Source organism: Haemaphysalis longicornis, unplaced genomic scaffold, assembly GCF_048455015.1.
Source record: "Haemaphysalis longicornis isolate Haplotype H1 unplaced genomic scaffold, Haemaphysalis longicornis Haplotype H1 scaffold_10, whole genome shotgun sequence".
Taxonomy (NCBI): domain Eukaryota; kingdom Metazoa; phylum Arthropoda; class Arachnida; order Ixodida; family Ixodidae; genus Haemaphysalis; species Haemaphysalis longicornis.
This window is the reverse complement of record NW_027526204.1, coordinates 151530538-151551935: the sequence shown is the minus strand read 5'-3', so window position 1 is coordinate 151551935 and position 21398 is coordinate 151530538. Positions and strand designations below refer to the sequence as shown.

At 48.8% G+C, this 21398-nt stretch overlaps 1 protein-coding gene across 3 annotated transcripts in view; it reads right to left on the bottom strand.

Annotated features, from left to right (window-relative positions):
• Snu (ABC-type transporter snustorr) overlaps window positions 1–21398 on the bottom strand; it is a 109821-nt gene that overhangs the window by 37812 nt on the left and 50611 nt on the right. The window contains exon 1 of one of the 3 annotated variants that reach the window (XM_077691256.1): window positions 2343–2742. The exons of the other annotated variants lie outside the window; for them this stretch is intronic. Coding sequence (XP_077547382.1) covers window positions 2343–2381 — 39 coding nt within the window. The 5' untranslated portion in view covers window positions 2382–2742. Of the gene's footprint in view, window positions 1–2342; window positions 2743–21398 lie in introns of those variants that run through there. 3 annotated transcript variants of the gene reach the window in all.

The following is a 21398-nucleotide window of genomic DNA, read 5'->3' as shown; positions in this document are numbered from 1 at the left end:
TTCACCGTGCCCCTCGCCTCCAAGTGACTTCCGTGGAAACGAGCAGACGTGTCCGGGAAAGCGACTTCCTGAGCCGCCCGGGCGATTCTGATGAAACAGCAGAGTCGGCTTTGAGGTGCGGGCCGTGAAATCGGTCATCGTCGAGCAGCGTGAATCAAGCACCCAGGCACACCTTGTACTTGGGAAAAAGGGTCTTCTCGTACCGGCAACGCCATCGCCTCCTCTCCCTCGCGTGGGCAAGAAACAAGAACGGCTTCGCGCGATGTCGGTGCCAATGTGCGTGACATTGTGGGTCTGTGATTAGACCAGACACTTGGGAGTGAGAATTCCCTACGAGAACTCTAGGCGGTGGTGTTGCGCGCTGCCTAGTGTTGCTTCTGTTGCAGTAGCTGTTCAAACACAGCATCCAAACTTGTACTCATCATGTACATACGTGTATAAAGTTTTTTCTTAATCAGCAAGCATCGGTCTCTTGATCAACGTCTCCCGTCACGCTACCAAGATGGATTCCCGAACCCCGAAATCGCAACAACTGGTGGCAGCGGTGAGATGAGACCACCCAAGTACCAACAATGCGCAGATCGCTGCTGCAGTAAGAGGTCCTTTCCAGGTTGTAAAGCAACCCACGCTAACTAAAGAAAAATACACAATGGGGAAGCAAAACTGCGGCGCGGAATGAAAAGCGATTAGAATGCGAAACATCTTGGTAATAATTCACTCCAGACAGCAGGGTTTTCTAACACCAGGATTAATAGTGAGCGCAGGCTATGCCGCAGAGCAGGGAGGATCGCTACTCCGGCGGTGCAATGCGCGATCGACAACAGCCACTGTTTGCCACACGTGGCGAAAACCGGTCAAGACGTGCAACGGCCGAAAGCGACCTTCCCGGCCTATACCCTTTCCCCGACCCCAGATGGTGACTTCGGCAGTGAGCGCTCTGGTTTCTCCGATGACGTCACTGCGCGGCCCCCAGTGCACTTCCGTCCCCGGGCAGTGGCCACTCGAATGTTCGTTAGTGCGGGCGACTGTGATCGCGCCCCCCTCTCGCTGCTGTCACGCACAGGCAGTGAGAGAGGGAATACTGACCCCGCTAACGCAGAAAACGGGCCGCGGTGGTTTCATACCCTGCCGGCCACAATGCGTCAGTGTTTATGCTGCTACTGCGCATCAAAATAACCCAAGATAATGCAATTCATCATGCCCCACATGCGATCTGTGAGAAGGGCAGTTAATCGTGAAAATGCGCACCACCAGAAAAAAAAAAAAAAAAGATCAAATCAGACGCCATCGGGGTGACAGTGCGAGGCTCAGTCCATGTAGCTTCCCTTAGAGATAGATAGCTTGCACATTACGTCATCCCAGCCCTTGTGACCAACTTCCAGCTTCTTAGCGCTTCAAAAGATCAGATAAATGTGCATCAGATAAGTGTGCATCCTTTCGCCGGGCTTGTGGTTCGCAAGCATGGCAGCTACGCTGATGTCAGTGCATTGTACAGATCAAGACTGATAGGGTGACTACCAATGACAGCCCCAAAAGGGCCGGCAATTGAGGCAGCTCAGTAGGGCATTCCAGCAGAAATTAATGATGAAATTAAAGAAATTAACGATGTAAAAACAAGCTGCTCAAAAACGTGCTTGGCCCCGGCACGATCGGTAAGTTGTTTAACTTGACGAGACGCCAACACTCATAAAACAGATCCGTTTCCACACTAAGTTTGCGCATGCCCGTGGTTACTAAAAATTGCCCCCACACGTGACTCCATTATTCCTTGTGCTGGGAATGCAGCCAGGGCATTTCCACTATTTTAAACGGTTTGAAAGCAACTCACTTCGGCGACGGAGACTCCGCGAAGTAAGCGGCAGCCATGCGACTCAGTTCGAACGGTATTACTGGCAGCGCTAAAGCTAGCTGGCCAAACGGCACGGGAAACACACACACACACACACAGCAAAAGCAGGAAAAAAAAAAAAACTGGTAACTACAGCGCTACGTGCATGGCTACACTAGGCGCTTCGTTGACGCGGGAACATCGGATCCCGAGGCATGCGGTAGCTGGCGAAGATCACTTCGCGTCTGGGGAACGACCAGCGCAAGGGCTCGTAATTTCCGCTACAGGGAATTGCACAGCGGTGCCTTAACAGGGCCACCGCCATACTGCACGGATACGCAAACGGGACGGGGGGAGAAAAAGGAGGCTTTCGAACAGCTCAGCGTCAGACGTGAACGCGCGCTGTTCTGAAGGCCGCTGAGCGACGATGCCTTCATCCTACAGGGGATCGCGCAAGTCGTTGGGCTGAAGCCATCGTGCTCGCTGGACATTGGGGACGCAGCAAAGGTTTTACCTGTAGTGGATCGCGCACAACGTTGGTCCAGCTGGCCATGGCGACTAGGCGAAATGGCTGGCGAGGCCTGATTTCTGCCGGCACATCCGGGGAGGGTAGGGTCCGGCGATGAAGGTCCGTGGCGGCGCGGACGATCGGCAGTGCCGGCGACGACGAGCAAAAAAACGTGCACCCGCGACAGCCGCACCAGCCGAGTCGTGGAGCCGGTGGAAGACCGCACGTGGCGCCCTTTCGCTGTCGCGTACCAAGAGGAAGAGGGCCAACTAGCCGAGTAAGGCAAGGTCAGGGGTGAACGAACACAGCCTAAAAGCGAAGGGCGGCCTGTGGTGACGTCAGCGTGGCCGTGGAATTCGTTAAGATTCCTGCTTTTGAGTGCTCGCGATTTGCAAGCGTCTTCGGTTAAGGCCACAAGTGACCAATGACCCCAAACGCGGGGACAAGAAGACCTCAGGCCTCCCTGTATCGGTGGTGTTGGGTGATATTTCCGCGCAGCTGCTTGGCTCCCGGAAAGGCTTTAGAGGGCAAGGGGTTAGAAGTGGCCGGGGGGAATCGTCGCGGTGCGTCCTCGAACAAAAGAACCCTATCAACTCATCTCCGGACGGGGGGGAGGGGGTGGGGGCATGCTGAACTGGACTTCACTTATGTTTTATTTTTTTATTTTTTCAGGGACAGGGGGGAGAGGGGGGCCTTCTGCAAGCACAAAAAGGGCTGAAAAAAAAAAAAGGCAGTTTCTGTTTTTTTTTTTATTTGTAACATGGCCATTGATAAAGTGGGTTGTTGATACCGGCGTGCCATATCTTTCTTTTTTTCCCCTCCCTCCTCTGTTTGTTTCACTGCACTGCCTCGTGACTTCTGATCTCCGTGCGCTCATGCTCCCATTATCGAAGTTCAGGGACTTAAAACAAACTAAAGCAAAGCTTACTCACCCATCTAAGCGTCCCATGTCCCCTATTTCCTGAGTTCCGTAAAAGCGGCACGCGGGAAAGTGGTCCACTGTTCCCTTCTGATATTGCGCCTCAGTACGCTAGTGTAGCCTTTTTGTTGAGGGTATGCTTATTCTCAGCAGTGCAACCAGCTGGTTTACTTGTTTAGTTTTCTTGGTTTACCATGCATCCCATCTCGTCGCAGTCCTATAAGCACGGTTGCAAAGCTGCTTATTCAATCTTCCTTATCTAAGCGTCTTAATATCGCCCCTTAATATCTCCCCTCTCGGGGTGGGTCCTGATTCAACGGGGAATAAAAACACCGACCAAAAATATCTTTCCTAAAATAAAATACGTTTCGGCTCCCACACGGGAGACTTGTTCACACTGTTGTGGGGGAGCGCCCCATGGTTAATTTTGATTAAGTAGATAAGCGCAGTTCCGGCATCTGCACAGGGAGCCATCGGGGCTGCAACTAGCGCTAAATCTTTTTCTTATCTCCGATGCCAGCCGAACGGGGTCAAACTGGTCTAACCACAGGTGAGGCTGCAGACCCACCTGTGGTTAGACCCGTAGAACGCCGTTACAGCGAATGTCACTTCAAAGGAGCCGTTTTATCGCACACTCGAACGCCAGTTAATCGAAAGACGTTTTATCGAGGATGGTGATGATGATGATGATGATGTTTGGATTTTTATGGCACAAAGCCGACTGAGGGCAAAGAGCGCCAAAAGATAGTTATTTCATTAAAGTGATATGACTTTACTTCAAACTATTTTATGGCGGGTATTACATCGGATTATGTCGTGCACAGTTGGGCATGGACAGAAATACATGAGATTCTTGTTTTAACAAGGTACCTGTTTAGCAAATCGTAATTTCTCGTGAGCGCAGTTATTGCGGAGCGCGCGCACGTGAGCGCGGGCCTCACGGCGACCACCCGGCAGGTAACAAAACTCTGAAAATGCCTAGCGCTCGTGTGTGCGTGCCTCGCGGTGACCGCCCGGTGTCCCATTCGCACGTTTGACCACCAAACATACCCACTTAGGGATTGGCCAACATTGTTCAAAAAAAAAAAAAAAACTCCAGCGTTCGCCGTAATCGGGACAACACTTGCTCGGAAGGAGAAAGGCACGTCATTCATAGCGCACACTCCTGCAAGGTGAAGTCTAATTATTATCACTTCCGAAAAATGAAAGAAGGTCCCACTTATAGCAACAATGATAAAGTAACCGTCGTTGCGGCGGCGGCGAAGAAGCAAATCAGCTGCAATAGTGGACTTAAACCTTCGTGCTAGTCCTGAAGGTTCGCACAACTGCGCTACCATCGAGTCTTACGCATTAGTGTGGGCTTCATTCATTTTTCCGCAGGCTTATACAGTCAGGCTCACTGCTCTTTCATGTTTATTTGTTGTAGTATTCGAGCATGTAATCAGCTGTTTTCTTTTTTTTTTTTTTTGCTCTGCAAATTGTTTACAGGCGCATGCAGAACATTGGACTGCAAATAGGTTATGGAAGCGACACCAACTGCTTGGCCATAACCAGATAGGGAAGAAAAATTTCCCCGCATTTCCGCGAGGGGAAGAATGTGAAAGTGCGAATGCAGGAGTTGAATTTGCGCGGTTCGGTAATGTTCGCGAAAGAGATCACACACACACACACACAACTACAAAGAAAGAAAGATGCATTTATTCACTGACACCTATTTGTGTTGTCGTTGTACTTGATTGCTAGAGCGGATCTCAGCTTTGAAATTTCGTGTCAGTACTCCTTTAAGCGGGTCCATTAGCCCTTCTCACGCCCGATTCCTGGCCAATCCCCCACGTGGATATGTGCCATGTCAGCGGCCAGGCAGCGCGCGCCCATCTCCCCCCGTTGCCAAGGGAGACGAGGAGCGCGCGCACCCGCAGCTGTTGCTATGTGGACGGACGGCGGTCAACGGAATTCAGGGTCGCTTATAAAGTGCATTCGCACTTAATATTTTAGAGAGCCCACAACACCAGTTGATGTATTATGCATTCAGTTTTTTTTTTTTTGCTCACTTGATCTAGCCGACTCCCTCTAATATGAATGAAGTTCACGGGGTGCGCGAAAGACCGAATTAAATGAACTTCCAAATGGCCACAAAAAACAAAAGTGGACATTTTTTTTTAGTTTGAATTCTCACTTTTTATGAAAAAACAATTGATAACTGCATGCCGTCGACTTTTGCTTTCAGAATCTTGCTGCAGAAACTAAGAACTAACAGAATAGAGCCTCATTCATTACAGCACGAATGTTGTCGGGGCGCATGCAGTTTCCGCTTCTCGACCGCTTCCCGACTACCGTTCGGCCGATCGGCATTGTCGGCGTTTCCGGTCAGCGAGCCAGTTCCACCACGCCAACAAGCCATTCTTGAAGCATTTCACTAAATATGCGTATACTGTCGATTCGCCGACGTGTTCGTGTCGCCGTCGGCGTCGTGTGACAAGACGCTCTACGCACTCGGAAGTCGGCGTCGCTGTCGTGTCGTCGTCGTGTCGGCCTTGCCAACGGGCGTTAACGAGAAGTGTGATAATAGAGTAAAAGAGATAAACATGAACGAGCATGGTACTGTTAAGCGTGATGCAGGAAACGCTAATGAACCAAAGGCGTCACCGCGACGCGTCGACGCTGAGCAGACGACGCTTCTCTTCGCCGGATGGGGTGCGAGGAAAAGCCGTCCAATTGCAACATTTCTGCCTCTTGACACGCATAGGGGAATTGATGACGTACACAGGAAGATGGCGGAGCCCAAAAACATGCAGGAAAGGGTGGGAACGCGGCAGCAAACTTTGCAACGAAAGTGCGAGCTTTCCGCTGCACGTAAAAATGTTATACTTGGCACCGCTGACGTTGACTACCAAACCTAACGATTGCGCTAGCTCATTTAGTGTGCTCAAAACGCTTTTCAGGGTCCCTTTAAGCGACTTCGAATTAACGGGAGTCGACTGTAAAACAAAATGCGCTTTTCACCTCCAGAAGTGCAGACTTCAAATTCGAGAGTTTCGACTGTGGTTCGTTGTTCCAAGTTGGAATCGCTGGGTCGCCATAGCTCGGTTCATTCTAGGCATCCGACAACACGACTCCACAGAGCACGGGAATTGCGTGCTCTATCGCCTGCGCTTGTCTTGCGGGTTGCGTGATAGTTCGTTGGCTAACATGCCCGCCTTTTCCGTGCGCGCGCGGCTTAAGCCGCTCGCTCATCGTTGCGCAACGAAGTGGTACTGGGCTATAGGTAGATCTGTCTGCCATGCACCTCCGCCAATGGCCTGCCGTTTTCCAACTGGCCTGCTTCACTGCTGGGCTGTTTAGATGACGCAGGACTGTCCACCAGGCTTCAGCTTCGCGCTCGCCTGCCGTGTCCGGCTGTATGCACGGTGTTGTTGTATATAACGTTCCTTTCTTCTTTTTGCATGCTGCCCCAGTTTATTAAATCGAAGCCTTCTATGCCTCACTGATTGATCCGTGAGCGCCGAAACCGCACTGCAGGAAAGCCAACTTTCTCTGACGATGATCGGGAGTGCAGTGAAAGAAAAGAACCCTTGCCGCGGTCGGAATCCAACCTGGGTCCCTCGCGTTACGAAGCCGACGTTAATGCGATTGCGCCAGTCTGGCATAGTCGAAGCAGTTTGGATTTTGAGAGGAGTGCATGGACGTGCAAAATTAGAAAAATCATGTCCTGCTCCGTCTACGGCGACGATACTTTTGCGTGAAGCTTTCTCCGTGCGATATCGAATGGCGACGGTCAAAGTCAAAGGCACTGCGATCAAAAGTCCAAACTGCGTGCAATTCAAAGTCAAAGCTCATTGTTTCAAAATCCAAACCGTCTTCGAGCCAAAGTCCAAACTCAGACGACAGCTGAGAAATCCCTCACGAGAAAGCTTCTATTCAACCATCGCCGTCGTTAGACGGAAGGGTGCATAATTTTCCGAGGTCTCTCTACCCTGCAGGGTAGAGGAACCTAAAAAAAAACGAAACAGAAGGACACGGATCTAAACCATGGTTTAGATCAGTGTCCTTTCACAAAAGACCAATTCCCTGTGCCAATTTTTCGTGAGCTCACTAAAACACAGTAAAGCATGTTGTTGGGCTAGTTGATTCTTGATGCTTAGACGGAAAACTGCGCACACGGACGGGAGAGCGAAAAAGAAGAGACTGGACGAACAGAGCCATAGAACCGCGCACTGGTACTTGCTCTCCACTGACCCCCGCGAAATTGTAAGATTCAATAAACAGAGGACGCGAACGAACTAGGCCACTGGCTCTGTTTATTGTATCATAATATAACGGCTGCCAAGTGATTGATTTATCGAGTTTATCCAGTAAGATTAGCGGGTACGAGGAGGCTATTAATAATAATTATTTTGTCGCAAGGACGCCTCAATTAAGCTTATGTGGTTTCGACGTTTTGCTCCTTCCACAATGATAACTCATTTTTGAGTGACCCTGAATAAAAAAAGCAGCATCATCATCAGTCTATCTACGCCACTGCAGGGCAAAGACCACTCCCATCGATCCCCAATTATTCCGGTTCTGTGATAACAGTAACCAATTTATCCCCGCAAACTTCTTGATCTCATCTGCCCATCTAACTTTCTGCCACCCCCTGCCACTCTTGCCTTCTTTAGGAATCCACTCTGTTACCCTTAATGAGCAACGGTTATCTTGCCTTTGCAAGCCCTGCCCATTACATGCCCTGCCCACGTCCATTTCTTCTTCTTAATTTCTACTAATATGTCCTTAATACGCGTTTGTTCCCCGACCACCTCCGCTCTCTTCCTGTCCCTTAAGGTTACACCTATCATCCTCCATTCCATTGCTCTCTGAGTCGTCCTCAATTTAAAGGGAAGGTGAAGAGGTTTTAGAATTAAAAGAAAAGTTCACTAGCAGCGAGTACACACCGAATAGTTAGTTCCCTTGTACGAAATATTTTCATGCAATAGAAGGGGCGCAATGCGCAAACAAAAGTGACCCGATGCAACCACCCCCATCTCGGCGCGCGGTGCCGGAAGACCGAAAAGCGCAGGCGAAAACCGGCTGGAAAACGTCATACCTGGGATTCCGGCCGGATCGGCCGCCTCGGCCATGCTCTTTTCGCCGTGTTTCCTTGTGAATGATACTTGTTGTTGTTGTGGTTGATATCACTTATTTGTACAACTTTCGTGTTCAAAAAGTATGCACGAACGCCAAACGAGGCATACGTTATCATGCCGTATTCCTAAGCAGGATAATGCCACGCCGGGGTGTTTGATAACATACGGAAGCGACAACCGAGGTGGCTGTGCTTAGAGCACTGCACGGGCCTGATTTTAAGGCCCGAGCCCGGCCCGAGCCCGCTTCGCGAAGCCCGAGCCCGACCCGGGCCCGTAACACCTAGCCCGAGCCCGGTCCGGGCCCGGGCATTCACAAATGGGCCTGGCCCGAGTCCGGCCCGGGCCCGCTATCGGAAGCCCAGGCCCGGCCCGGCCCGGTAATTTATTTTTTGGCCTAGGGAGGGCCCGCGCGTGTGTGACCAGGCCCGGTCTTTGACGCTAAAGAAAGTTTGTTTATTATATTCCGGGCGATCAGACGGAGCATCTAGTCTGTACAAGCACGTCATGAACTGAAACGCAAAAAATGAGGGTTTAAAAGTGCACATAGTTTAGCTAGCACCGTCTGCAGTTCACGCCACATCGGCGTAATAACAGCTCGTATTCTTACACGAGAGACATCATCACCTTTGATGACCAGACTCTTGGCAACTTCAAGTGGTTGTCTCGGCCACAAGTTGGTATTGCTGACATTTTTCGATCCGCATTTGAACCAACGAGTATGTAAGCGCGTTGAAATATTTTCCCTGGAGTGGATGTTAAGAGGTGGTGTTTCTCTGTAACGCAAGTTTGATTCCCGACCATGGCAGCCGCATTTTGATTGGTGCGGCATCTAAAACACACGTGTACATACATAGACATAGGTGCACAGCTCCAGGATATCTGAATTAATTCATTCCCCTCTTGGGCATTCCTTGTAATCGTATCTTTGGTATGTTATACAACAAAATAGAAAATCTTGATGCTGTACAAGAAATATCATTAAAATTGCAGTATAGTGACCATAAATAACACCTAGCAAAACACGTTTTTAAAACAATGCGTACAATTAACAGCAAGAAGCGCGCAAAAATAAACTAAGAATATTCATTTTGATGCTCTTTTCTACACTTCACGTCGAACCTATTAACGGCCGTGCCTATGAATTCAAGCCCGAGCCCAGCCCGGGCCCACGGCGTCGAGCCCGAGCCCGGCCAGGGCCCGCGGCATTGAGCCCGGGCCCGGCCCGGGCCCGCCAATAATCGACTTCGGGCGGCCCGGCCCGGCCCGCGGGCCGGCCCGGGCCCGTAGAGTGCTCTAGAGCCTGTGCTTTATGAGAGGGAATATACTACACTACGTTAGATACTTGGTAAAACGCTCCAGAGCGTTTTTCGTATTTTTTTCTTCTCTTTTTTTATGCGACAGACGTGAATGTTCAAATTAGATGCTAGATTTGGGAAGGATGGTGAATACTCCTGTACTTTCACCCGGGATGTTTCTGTTTCGTTCAATTCCAGAACCAGTCACATTTGTTAAGGAAATACCTGTTTCGTCAAACGCGTTGGTTTTCTTTCCCTATGGGCTTAGAACAGTGTTCAAAAACCCAAGCCGATAATGCTGCGGAGGCATCAGTATGCTACAATGTTTTCAGAATAAAAGCAACTCAAGCAGTAAGACGCCACTGATCGAAGTGCAGCTAGCGATTGCGGAGGCGCCTTAGCGCCGCTGCCCAAATGGCGCGGGCGCGCGCGCGCGCGCATGTGGGTCTGTGTACGGGGATGAGTAACGGGGCCGGGGTGGGTGACAACGAACAAAGGAAATTCGGAAGCAGAGTCCGCTTGTTGGTTTATGCGTCTACCGGCAACATATGTCTCGATACGTTTACAGCGCATGAACGCTATTTTTTCGCGCAGTGCACGTATGTGCTTTTTGCTGGTAGATTGTTTATAAAACGCCGCTTATTCTACGGCATAAATGGTTCGGCGGCCACAGCGACGGTCGCCGCGAGGCACGCCGGCACACGGCCGCCGCGAGGCACCCACACACAATTGTGCTCGGCATTTTCTTGGTTTTGTTAACCGCCGGCGGACGGTCGCCGCGAGGCCCTCGCTCACGTGCGCTGGCTCGGCAATTTCTTGGTATTTTTTTAGATGCGTAGACGAAAAATTACGATTTGCTAAACGGCTTCCCTGTTAATGGATTTTTTCGCCACACCAGCGGTGACGCATCTGCGAATTCGCTTCTGAAATTCTCACCATAGTGAACGGGATCGAGGCAGTCACGAGGTGTCGCCTAGTCCGGAGTTTCAAGAAAACAAGAACTGTAAAACCACACAGCGCACTGTCCTTGCTGTTACAGGGGCCTAAAAATTTTAGTCTTTCATGCTGACATTTCTCGCCCCTGGAAACTTCGCGGCGTAAATCGCGCCAAGGAGAAGCGTGGACAATCACAAAACACGTGACGGAAAACAGTGCCCGTGACCCCGTTCCATGTGTCCGCAGTTGGCGATAAATTGGAGCGTCGTGCTGCACTCTCCCCCACCACGTCCCCCACATCCGCGTGACTTGCGGCTAACCATCTGGCGCATTGATCCAAGCGATCGAGGGACGAGCAGCAGGCGAGCAGGTCGGCTGCATGTCGCGGAAAGGGCGTTAACGACATCACGAGGACGAAGCTGAGAGTCGGGGCGCCTGCTTGCTGATCTTTAAACCTTGTCCCACCGTTTTCACTCTCTTTCCGCGGAAAAGCGCTCGATGCGGGTCAAGGTTGGTCGAGTGACAAACAGGTGCCTCGTCGGTCAATCCGTCCCCGCCACGAGTTTTAGCTTAATGTTTGTCCTTCTAGAAGTGACAGCAGTGTCTATAGCTCAGGCCTATGTTTTACAGCGAAGCTTTTGGTAGTTCGGAAAACTGGTTGCATGTTGGTCGGAATTTTAGCAGCGATGCTGGTTAAGCTGGTGGTTGGCCCGGCGAACGTGCGCAGAAAAACCTCTCCGAGTGATGACGCCACCACGCGAGCCGGCACCGCTTCAACAGTTCTTTCTTAGCGGTTTTCGTACTTACTTCTACACTCGCGAATCTAATCTAGGAGGCGGAATTGCGTTATTTGTTAGAGATAGCTGGGCTTCTTGTTCCTTAAACATTTCCTTTTCATGACCAGAATCCTTGGCCGTCCGTGTTCATAACTCCGTTTTTGATATAACACTGCTAGCTAAATATCGGCCTCCGAATCAGAACACTTATAAATTTGTTGAACTAAGTGCGATTCAATTTCCGCCAGGGCATGTTTGCATTATTTGGGATGTGAACTTTGATCTTCTGAAAGGCAGAAATAAGGTAGCTGTCGAATATTTAAACGTGCTTGCGGGAGCGGGCATCGTGGCAACAGTTAGTATTCCAACACGTGTTGAGATTCTGGGCGACAAGTTGGCACCTTCCTGCCTGGATCACGTGAATGTTCGGCCAGAGCAAAACAACATCCTTTCTTTTATGATCGAACAGAAAATGGCTGATCACTTCTTTGTTGGTTGTCGTATTTTATCGCAACTTGCACACCAAACAGGAAATGAGGGGCCTTCTAATCAGATTCAAATTACGGACCACTCGAGGCTGGACTGATATCTTTCAAAGTATAACTGGGTGTCCTTTTAAGACGATGTACTTGAGTGCGACGTTTACGACCAGTTCGTCAATATTTTCATGCAGATGGTCAATGCATCCAAGAAAATGATTGCAGTAAAGCAAAGACGGCCCAGTTGTCCTCGGATTAATCAAAATGTTCTTTCTGCTACTGCCGAAAGGGAATGCGCATGGACAAACAGTCGCCGTTCACCTAAAAATGCTCAGCTGACAGCACTTTATAAAACTGCACGTAAGAGCGCATGCGTTGCTTAGGGCTGAAAAGCGCAAACATTTCAACTACGGCTTTCAAGAATTGAGGACTAACCCATCGAAAACATGGACTCTTGTCAATGAATTGCCCGGCCGAGCCTCCAAAAACACGGTCGACATTATCACTAAAAACTTCGGAGGAATATCTGCTAAGCTGGATGATCACTTCAATTCCTCTTTTGCAATGGGGGTGATGGCTGGGCGTTCCACTGCAAGTGTGGCAAATGGGACCATGTCTGTCCTTGATTCCGCCTTTTTGCCTCTTTGTACTGAGGAAGATATTCGGTATATTCTGTTTAACCTCAATCGGCGAAAATCTCCCGGTTTGGATGGCGTATCTGTCGATGTTCTATTTAAGCATTTTGAGCAACTCAAACACGTGTTGCTTGCTATTTTAAATAACATAATCTCTACGGAAATTGTACCAATTGGTCTGAAACAAGCCTTAGTTAGACCAATGTTCAAAAGTGAGGAAAAAAACATTGTCAAAAATTATAGGGGTATTTCAATCCTACCAACCATAGATTTGATACTGGAAAAGCATGTTTGTTCAGTATTACTTAGTTTCCTTCAATCTCGTGATGTCTTTTCACCTAACCAGTTCGGTTTTGTAATTGGTCGAGACACACAAAAAGCCTTAGAAGAAGTTTCTGATTTCCTGAATGAGGCCATTGATCAAAATGAATTCGCTTGTGCTCTCTTTTTAGGTTCCACCAAGGCATTTGATTGTGTTCATCATGGGATATTGTATGACAAACTGTATAATTATGGAATTCGTGGTCCATTTCTTTCTTTACTTACCAATTATCTTGCTGACAGATCTCAGACCGTTGTCATTGGAAAAGTTAGAAGTACACAAATTCCTTTGTGTAGTGGAGTGCCACAAGGGTCTATTCTTGCACCTGTTATGTTCAATTTATATGTTAACGATCTGAGTGATTCCATACTTTGCTGTCGCGTTGTTCAGTACGCAGATGATACACTTTTGATTTCTAGACACATTGAATATGCAACAGCTGTGAAGAATTTACAATACGATTGTGAACAACTAATGGAATGGATTGAAAACAACGTGATAGGGATTAACAAAACTAAAACACAACTTGTGTGTTTTCACAATCCTCTAAAACCTAACTCCCAAGAAATACCAACCTTCCTACACAAGTCGTCTTGTAATAATTGCAGTTGTTCTCCGGTTCATTATGTCTCGACTGTTAAGTACTTGGGAATATTTTTCGATTCTGACATGTTATTGAACAGCCAGTTGGTCTACATTTGTTCCCATCTTCGTAAAATTGCCTGTTTGTTATTTTCAATGCGCTCAATATGTCCGGTTTCACTCCGTAAACAGATTGTGCACGCTCTTGGTTAAAGCGTACTACGCTATGGTATTTGTTGCTTTTATTTTTGCTGGGCCTTTTGGCGCAACAAAGTTGACAGTTTATTGAAACTGGTATTGAAATCGATGTTGTATGGTACAAATATTGATGGCAATGTCTGTATTTTCTCATGGTCTCAGATGCCAAAATTCTTAGTTTTGTATACACAAACAGTAGTTCTGAAATATGTTTGGACGAAAGAGTACTGTGTTCCGTACATTCCTGTGAGGGACCTTCGTCAACGCAATCGTTTCGTTTTGCCTAGGGCACGAACTAGGTATGGGGAACGTATTCGCGCTTTTTATGTCCCGCATACAGTGAATCAGTTATCAGACGATGTTTTCTCCCTCAGTAGCCGAAAATTAATTAAGAAACGTCTGTTTGAACTTTTCTATTAACTATTTGCTCATCACTCACCACATTTTTTAATATTATTTTTTTTTTCTTTTTTCTTTTCTTCTCTTTTTTGTGTGTCCGCACCGGCGAAGCGATTGGCCTCGGTGCCGCCAACTGCCGGGCACTGCCCTTCAAGCCTTCTGTGGCTTCGGCAGGCCAGCAAATGTACCTTGTATATTGCAATAAACATATATTATTATAGCTTTGCCTCGTCACGCTCGAGCGGGACTCGTGTCGCCCCCTGTCGGAGGCGCAATGCAAATGATACAGTAATGGTATAGTAAACTATAGTAATGTCTTTGGAAACGCGTCGCGGCGTGCTCTCTCTATTGCTTGTTGTGACGAGTGGTGTGGTATTGACGGTGCAAATTTGGGAAGAATTATTGCCAAACAAAACAAAACAAAAAATCCCGAGAGGCCGAGAAGCGGTAGCTTGCATCAACTTTACAATTAGAGCCCCACACGCCAGACTACACAAGCCGACCGGTGGCCACCGGACGAGTCTAAAAATTTTGAGAAAACGCTCGTCCCGCTGCGCCCTCCTCTATTCTTAGAGCTTCACCGCAAAGCCGGTGGGCGCGTGTACATTGTACATACTTCAGTGACCGAGTGTTCATTGCTCTTTGGGTAGCTAAGGACGACACCATGCACGCAGAAGGCTTGACGGAGCCTCGAAGCATAACCACGCAGAAAACGTGGCCGAGTCTCCAAGCATAACCACACATAAAGCCGAACCAAGAATAAGCTAGGTGGGGCCGCCAGCTTCGCTGTTTACCCAGTCTTCGCTCCTCTGCCCCAATTTTTTAAAGCAAAGCTTTACTACTTTAGTCCAGCGATTTCGTGGAGATTCCGCAAGGTGACCTTTTGACCGGAGACACACCCCCGGCGACACACCTCTCGCAGCGCATCGCGGGATTCGCCGAGACCGCCATCGGCGCTGCGCACAAGGCCCCGTTTTAAGTCGTTTTGCGACTTAGCGGTGGCGGCCGCTACGGGAGCGGCCGCTCAGCAATTGGGCAGCCGGCCAAAACCGTCGCCTTCCACGCATGCGCCGCTTGGTCGTCTCGGGATATGTGACTCATCTTGCGCCGCGTTCGCCGTGAAACAGGAAGGCCGCGTTCGCCGAGAATGAAAGCGAGGCCGGGCTTAATTCTGTGAGCGTTGCAAGGGACCGAACGACCTTGCGCCGTGGTCGGCAGTACAGCTACATAAAAGGTTACAGCTACAATCAAGCGAAACCAAGACTCAACCAGACTATTCCAAGCTTTCGCTTTGCATATCCAAGGTTAGCTGAGCTAAGCCGCAACAATCTTTTTCATTTGGTTCTTGACATAATTAAGCTCTCTTTCAGGTGAATGTTGGTATCTTAAATTGTAGAAAAAAAAATCACAGTGCTTTTGAGCGTTAAGACGCAGTTGCGCCGAGTTTCCTTTACTTGGCACAACTAGTTGGTTCACAGTAGAGTTGCAAACGTTTTAGAATACCCGTATGCTGTCAATACACGCTTGAAAGCAATGTGTTAACAGAAAACGGTTGTAATTTATGCTTTACAGGAACTGCTCAGGACTGTTCAGGAACAGTTCAGGACTTTACAGGACTGCTCAGGCAACAACGTAACCCAGGAGAATTTTATCTCAGCCAGTATGTCATAGTTTTCATACGAAGAATACGACGTTGGCGCGCCTTGGCCATTCCTGCAGTATCGTCCTGTTCGGTGAAGCGACCCTGAGACGGACAGTGCAAGGCTTGCCTGATGTAGATAAAACGGTAGACTTTCCAGGTTCCGTTGAACTAATTACCTCAAAAGTATGCGAAATCAAAAATTAGAGACAATCGTGGTTTTTTCCTTGCTCTCGGTTGACCGGTAGGAACCATGCGCAATGCTCGACCACCGCACGAGGTTCACGCCGGCATGTATTACCAGCCCGACTTCGCTGTTGTGAAACCTTGCCTCCATTGTTTCGGTTTCGCTCCTTCGGCGTGCCGCGATTGAGCCACACTGTGTAATTGTTGAACCGCCCTGTTCGGGAATTTTGATGTACGTGCGGGGACAGTGCGTCCGGTTATGTTTTCCACTGCACCTGATGAAGCTGGTGGCAAGAGCAGGGCGATGCATGCATGCTCACGGTACCAACAGTTGCACGTGCTCTCACTGCGTACGGACTCCCTTCTCTCGTGTTTTTGTCTGGGAACCCACAACTTGAGTTGCAACCGCTCCTCAGACTGGCCGCTTCGCTGTTTTGCTAGCTGTGCGAGGCAAACACAGCACGCCCAAAGGGCATACTTTTTTTTCTTTTTTTCTTGCGCAGCTTGTAAAGACCGCATGGAAAGGAGCGCCGCCCTGGTTTTGCCTGGTCCAAATAACGTTTACGCCTCCCCCTTTTTTTAGCATCCCCAAGAGACGCCGTTGTCGGCCGATTGCGCCCATTGCTTTGCCAAATGCCTCTTCACTGAAAAAAAGAAAAACAAAGAAACGCCGTACTTAAAGTTCTGAGATGAAAATTCGAGAAATAATTTTGAGCTATAACAAATTGGCCACCTTACCCTCCGCTCAAACAGCGAAATAGGAATTCGGCACACATGACACGAATTAAAGCCTGCTGGCTGCGTCTCCTTTTTCGGCTAGCCTCTAATGCGATTGGTGGTGTTCTCGCACATGTGTCGCCATAAAATTTTATTCTAGCTTTGTATGCAATCACGCATGTACTGCAGTGCGCAGGGCCCAGCTAGAGTGTGTCAAGCAGCGTTATGGCTGGCTCTTGTTTGCGTGCCTGGAAGGGTGTTGAACCGAAACCGGAACCGAAGCAGAATTTTTTGCCGGAACCGGCACCGAAGCGAACCGTGCCGAATTTTTTTCCGCCATTTTGCAACTGAACCCGATCCGGAACGAATCGAAGGAACCGTTCTGAACCGGTTCCGGGAGCGGTTAGGGAACGAAAAAATATCAAGTGGGTCGGATTAACCTCCAATTTTTAGGGGTACTTGGCATTTGTAAATCTTTCGGCGCTTTCCCTCTCAACCAATCAGAAAATTTAGTTGCACACAAAGAAGCCGGAAAGTTTTGAGGTAACGACAACCTAAATGTTATAAAATATCCTTTGTGCACGTATTGCGCTGTTGTGTTGTTTCTGACATAAGATTGACATGTCCCACTCAAGTTCGTAAATAGTTGCCCAATGCATATTTTGTGCTCATCCAAGAGTTTTCGAAGAGTTCATCCAAGAGTTTCGAAACCAATATTTATGTAAGGTAAGACTGAATGCGAATCAACTAAACCGAACGAAAAAAATGAGCAATCAACTGGCTTTTGATGCGAAGGAAACCCGACAGCGTTCCTGAGTAGCTTTTCGTCCTCCGTGTCACCATTCTGCAGCCTCGGAGTAGCAGCGACTAGTACACCGCTGCTTGTGAATTCGCTAAGTGGACAACGTCATTGTTGAAACTCGCCGGCGATCCGTCATTCTAGAGTTCAGTTCTGGCACGCCACTACCTGCTCGAGTGTTGATTGGCTTCTGCAGCTTCCCTGTGACGGAATACATGGGTACAGCCACGCAGTGTTTCAAATGTCAGAGGCATGGACATACCGCCAAAAATTGCACATGGCCAGTACGCTGTAAAGTATGTTCCGGGTCTCACTCGTACGAAGACTGCATGTCACGGGCCCAACCTCGGTGCGCGAACTGTGGCGGCCCGCATCCTGCGTCGCGCGGAGCTTGCCCAAAGAAAAAAGCTACTACTCTTGCTCGCCACGTAGAGCAAATTCAGGGCAAAGTTCCAAGTCGACGTGCACCTCTGCCGAACCCAGATCTAGTCTTCACAAGTGATGTGCAGTCGACGCATGACCCACCACTTCAAAGTGCACCTCCAAAAAAGTCCATTGGGGAATAGTCCACGAACAGTCGCCAACCAAAAATTCAAAAGTTTCTTCTGGTGCTAGTTCTCAGGGCCAATCCTCTCCCTCGATACAGCGCTCTCGAAGAGACCACGAGGAATCAATGTGCCCGATCGGCCAGGCCGACATTATCAATCTCCTTATTCCGATGCTCTTCGCAGCCTCTGCTGGAGAAATAAAAATTTTTTCTCTTTCTCTCTCTCTCTCTCTCTTCGCAGCCATCAAGGCACGCTACGGGCTAACTCTTCCTCTCGGCGCTTCCCTGACGTCGAGGCTGTTCTGGCTTTAGCCTCGAACTTCACGACGCAACAGCGAGATGGCATATCACAACCATGACGACTCAGCCGCCGTACCCATTTCCGATAGTGTCCATAAACACCCATCTGAAGGACTGTACAATTTTTCAGTGGAACGCCCGTGGCTTGCGTTCAAAACTTGCCGACTTTCGGTAATTTTTACGTTAATACCAATTCCAATTTATTGTTATAACTGAATCTCGCGTTGGAGATCACTTTCATTTAAAGAATTATTATATTCTTTATTCGCTACGTTTAAACGGTGTTAGGCGGCTGTTCATAGGTTTCCCTAATGATGTACCTGCTGCAGCAGTGGACGTCCCACCTCATCAAACCGAGGAGTACGTCTGTGAGAGGACTAAAATTGGCACTCAACCGTTTACACTAATTGCTTGCTTCCTAGAGCCAGGGACTGCCTTTGATGCTTCCAGGCTTGGAGGTGTCCCCACCAGCACTCCTCCGCCACACCTGATCTGCGGCGATTTCAACGCACCCAACGGACCGCACAATCAAATACTCGCGGAGCAAGACTCGCCGAGCTGATGATGAAATATTGTATAGAGCCACTGAATGACGGCAGGATTACGTACCTGAAAAACGCAGCAATCAGCAGCATGCGTTGATATTTCGTTTGCATCAAGTCATTTCGAACGAAAATTTGCCTGGAGAACAGATTTAGAAACGAGATGGGGCGATCACTTTCCCCTTCTCATATCCTATCCCAATGCGGCTGTGCGTCGAGGCGGAAGGAGGATTAAACTTACGGACTGGGAAGCCTACAAAGCCCGAGTAAATCTTACCTACAAAGCCCGAGTAAACTCCAGACTACGACCTTATTCCAACCATGACCAACTGCCTTCAGGAGTCCTCCCGATCCACGATCGAGCGTCTCAACGTGAAGACAGACCCAGACTATGAACGATTACGAGCCCTTCACAGGCGTGCGGAACGAAAGGCACGACGCACTAAGAAGTCAGAAGACCTTCGAGAGGCTCGCAGAATGCAGAGGCAGGTAAGACGTCACTTGGAAAAGTTAAGCAGACAGCGATGGCGGGGCGTCTGCTCAAAACTGGACGTTCGCGAGCCTCTATCGCGAATTTGGCGCGTCGTTAAGGGAATGCGCAGCGATGTTCAGCAGCTGTACTCATTCCGAGCGCTATCGTTGCATGACGACATTTCTCTGAAAGAGGCGGACGAAGCGTATTGTAGGTTACTGATTACGAGATCAGTACCGCCGACACGCCCCACAAGTGCGCCCTCCGAAGTCCCGCTTGCAGCTTGCCCCGCCATCGACTTTCCTTTTTCCATACACGAACTCAACGGAGCGATTTGTCGTGCCAACAAACGTCATTCACCGGGTCAAGACGAAATAACCTACGGGGCCATTTCTCACCTGTCCCAATATTATATAATTCAATATTATTATTGAATATTATAATTCAATCTGGCTCCGACCAATAGCTTTGCTAAGCTGTGTCGGCAAAATTATGGAGAAAATGATATTCAGAAGAATGGCCTGGTACCTTGAGAGCAAAAAACTCTATCCGCCTCACATGAACGGCTTTCGCGAAAATAGAGCAGCCATTGACAACGTGATTACACTAGTTCCATCTCTGGAAGAAGAATTGCATAACGGACGCGTTCCTATTGCCGTATTTTTAGACATCAAATCGGCATTTAATTCATTTTTTCATAATGCCGTTCTGACATCCCTTGCTGCTCTCTGGTTTGGTGGAAAAATTTCCGTTTGGATCTCAAGTTACCTACAAGGGCGACAACTTTTCATGTCCACGCCGGAAGGCCCAACTTCATACTATACTACACAAAAAGGAGTACCTCAAGGAGCCGTCTTGAGCCCTCTGCTATTCAACCTTACTCTTACCCATCTAAAACGAGCACTCCCACCTGGCGTCCACGTCCCACTTAAAGGGACACTGAAGTGAATTTGTCAAGCTCCCGTTTTTGCTTGCACTGCGTAGACTGGTTCAAATTAGCACACTTTTCATCGTTTATTCGGTTGACAAATCGGTAATTATTTTACAAAGCGCGAAAGAAGAAAAACTACCATGCGCGGTTTGCGGCGGCCGCACCAACTAAAGCTGTGATGTTAGGAGGAGCGGGCACCGTGATTGGACGATGCCCAAGGTGAGCAACCAAACAAGTTTCGGTTTCGGTTTCGGTTCCGTAAAACACAACCGTTGGCGTTGTTGGATGGGCATTCTCAATAACTCAGTAATCATCGTACCACGCTTCTGCCACGTTGTCAGCTGTAAAAATGCATAAAGATAAGCCTCCTAGGACGGATTGGAATCGTAGCATTCACTAGCCGAAACCTACGCAGTGCATGAACGCCCTCCGCGTACCCGCAGACGCCCAAATTTTCATGCGCTTTTCCCCCATATTTGGAGCTTGCCTCCCTCATGCCTGTGTCGTAAAAAGCGCGTTCGCACAAGGCCAAGGGTCTGTTCATTCTGGCCTGTGCCCACTGCCTGCAAGCAGTCGGTGCTTATGGCAACAGCACGCCAACGAGAACTCGCTAGCGCGCCAGTGCCAGCGTGAGCGCGTTTTGTGAACTAGTTCGTGGAGCCATGAACGTTGCGGCTCAAAAAAAGGTGAACTCAATATAGAAAACATCGGCGGAGAACGAAAAAGTTAACGTACAAAAAATAAAAAACGCACGTATCGGCGGGGATTCGAACCCGTGACTTGCAATATAAGTGCGGTACCACACCCAGCAACCCAGACCACTCGGCCACGGAGCCAGCTCCGCTATCATGGGTAATATAGGGTATATATTGTACAACCAGTTTACACTTTTATTTAGTTTTGGCATTTTAAGCAGCTTAGGTGACTATTTGTTGTATTGCGCTCGTGCAGTAAGCGTCGCCCGAGTTTCCACAATAGCTCACGTCTAGCAATTGCATTTAGTAGACGGAAAAGCGTTCGCAGATGCGTAGTCGTGCTGCTGACCGCTGTGCTTGTTCGCCCAGCGCAAAAAAGTGCTTCCCGCGCCCTAGTTTTACGCTGTACGGTAAAAATATCAGTTGATTTTATTTCCTTAGTACCTATATTGACTTCGCTGACTCTTCTCCCGCCTTCAAGAGGCCTTATATTTTCCTACTGGCGTACCAGTCAGCGAAGCGTCGCATGTGCGCTTGTGCAGCACTTGTGTGAAGCGACCTTGACTTGGA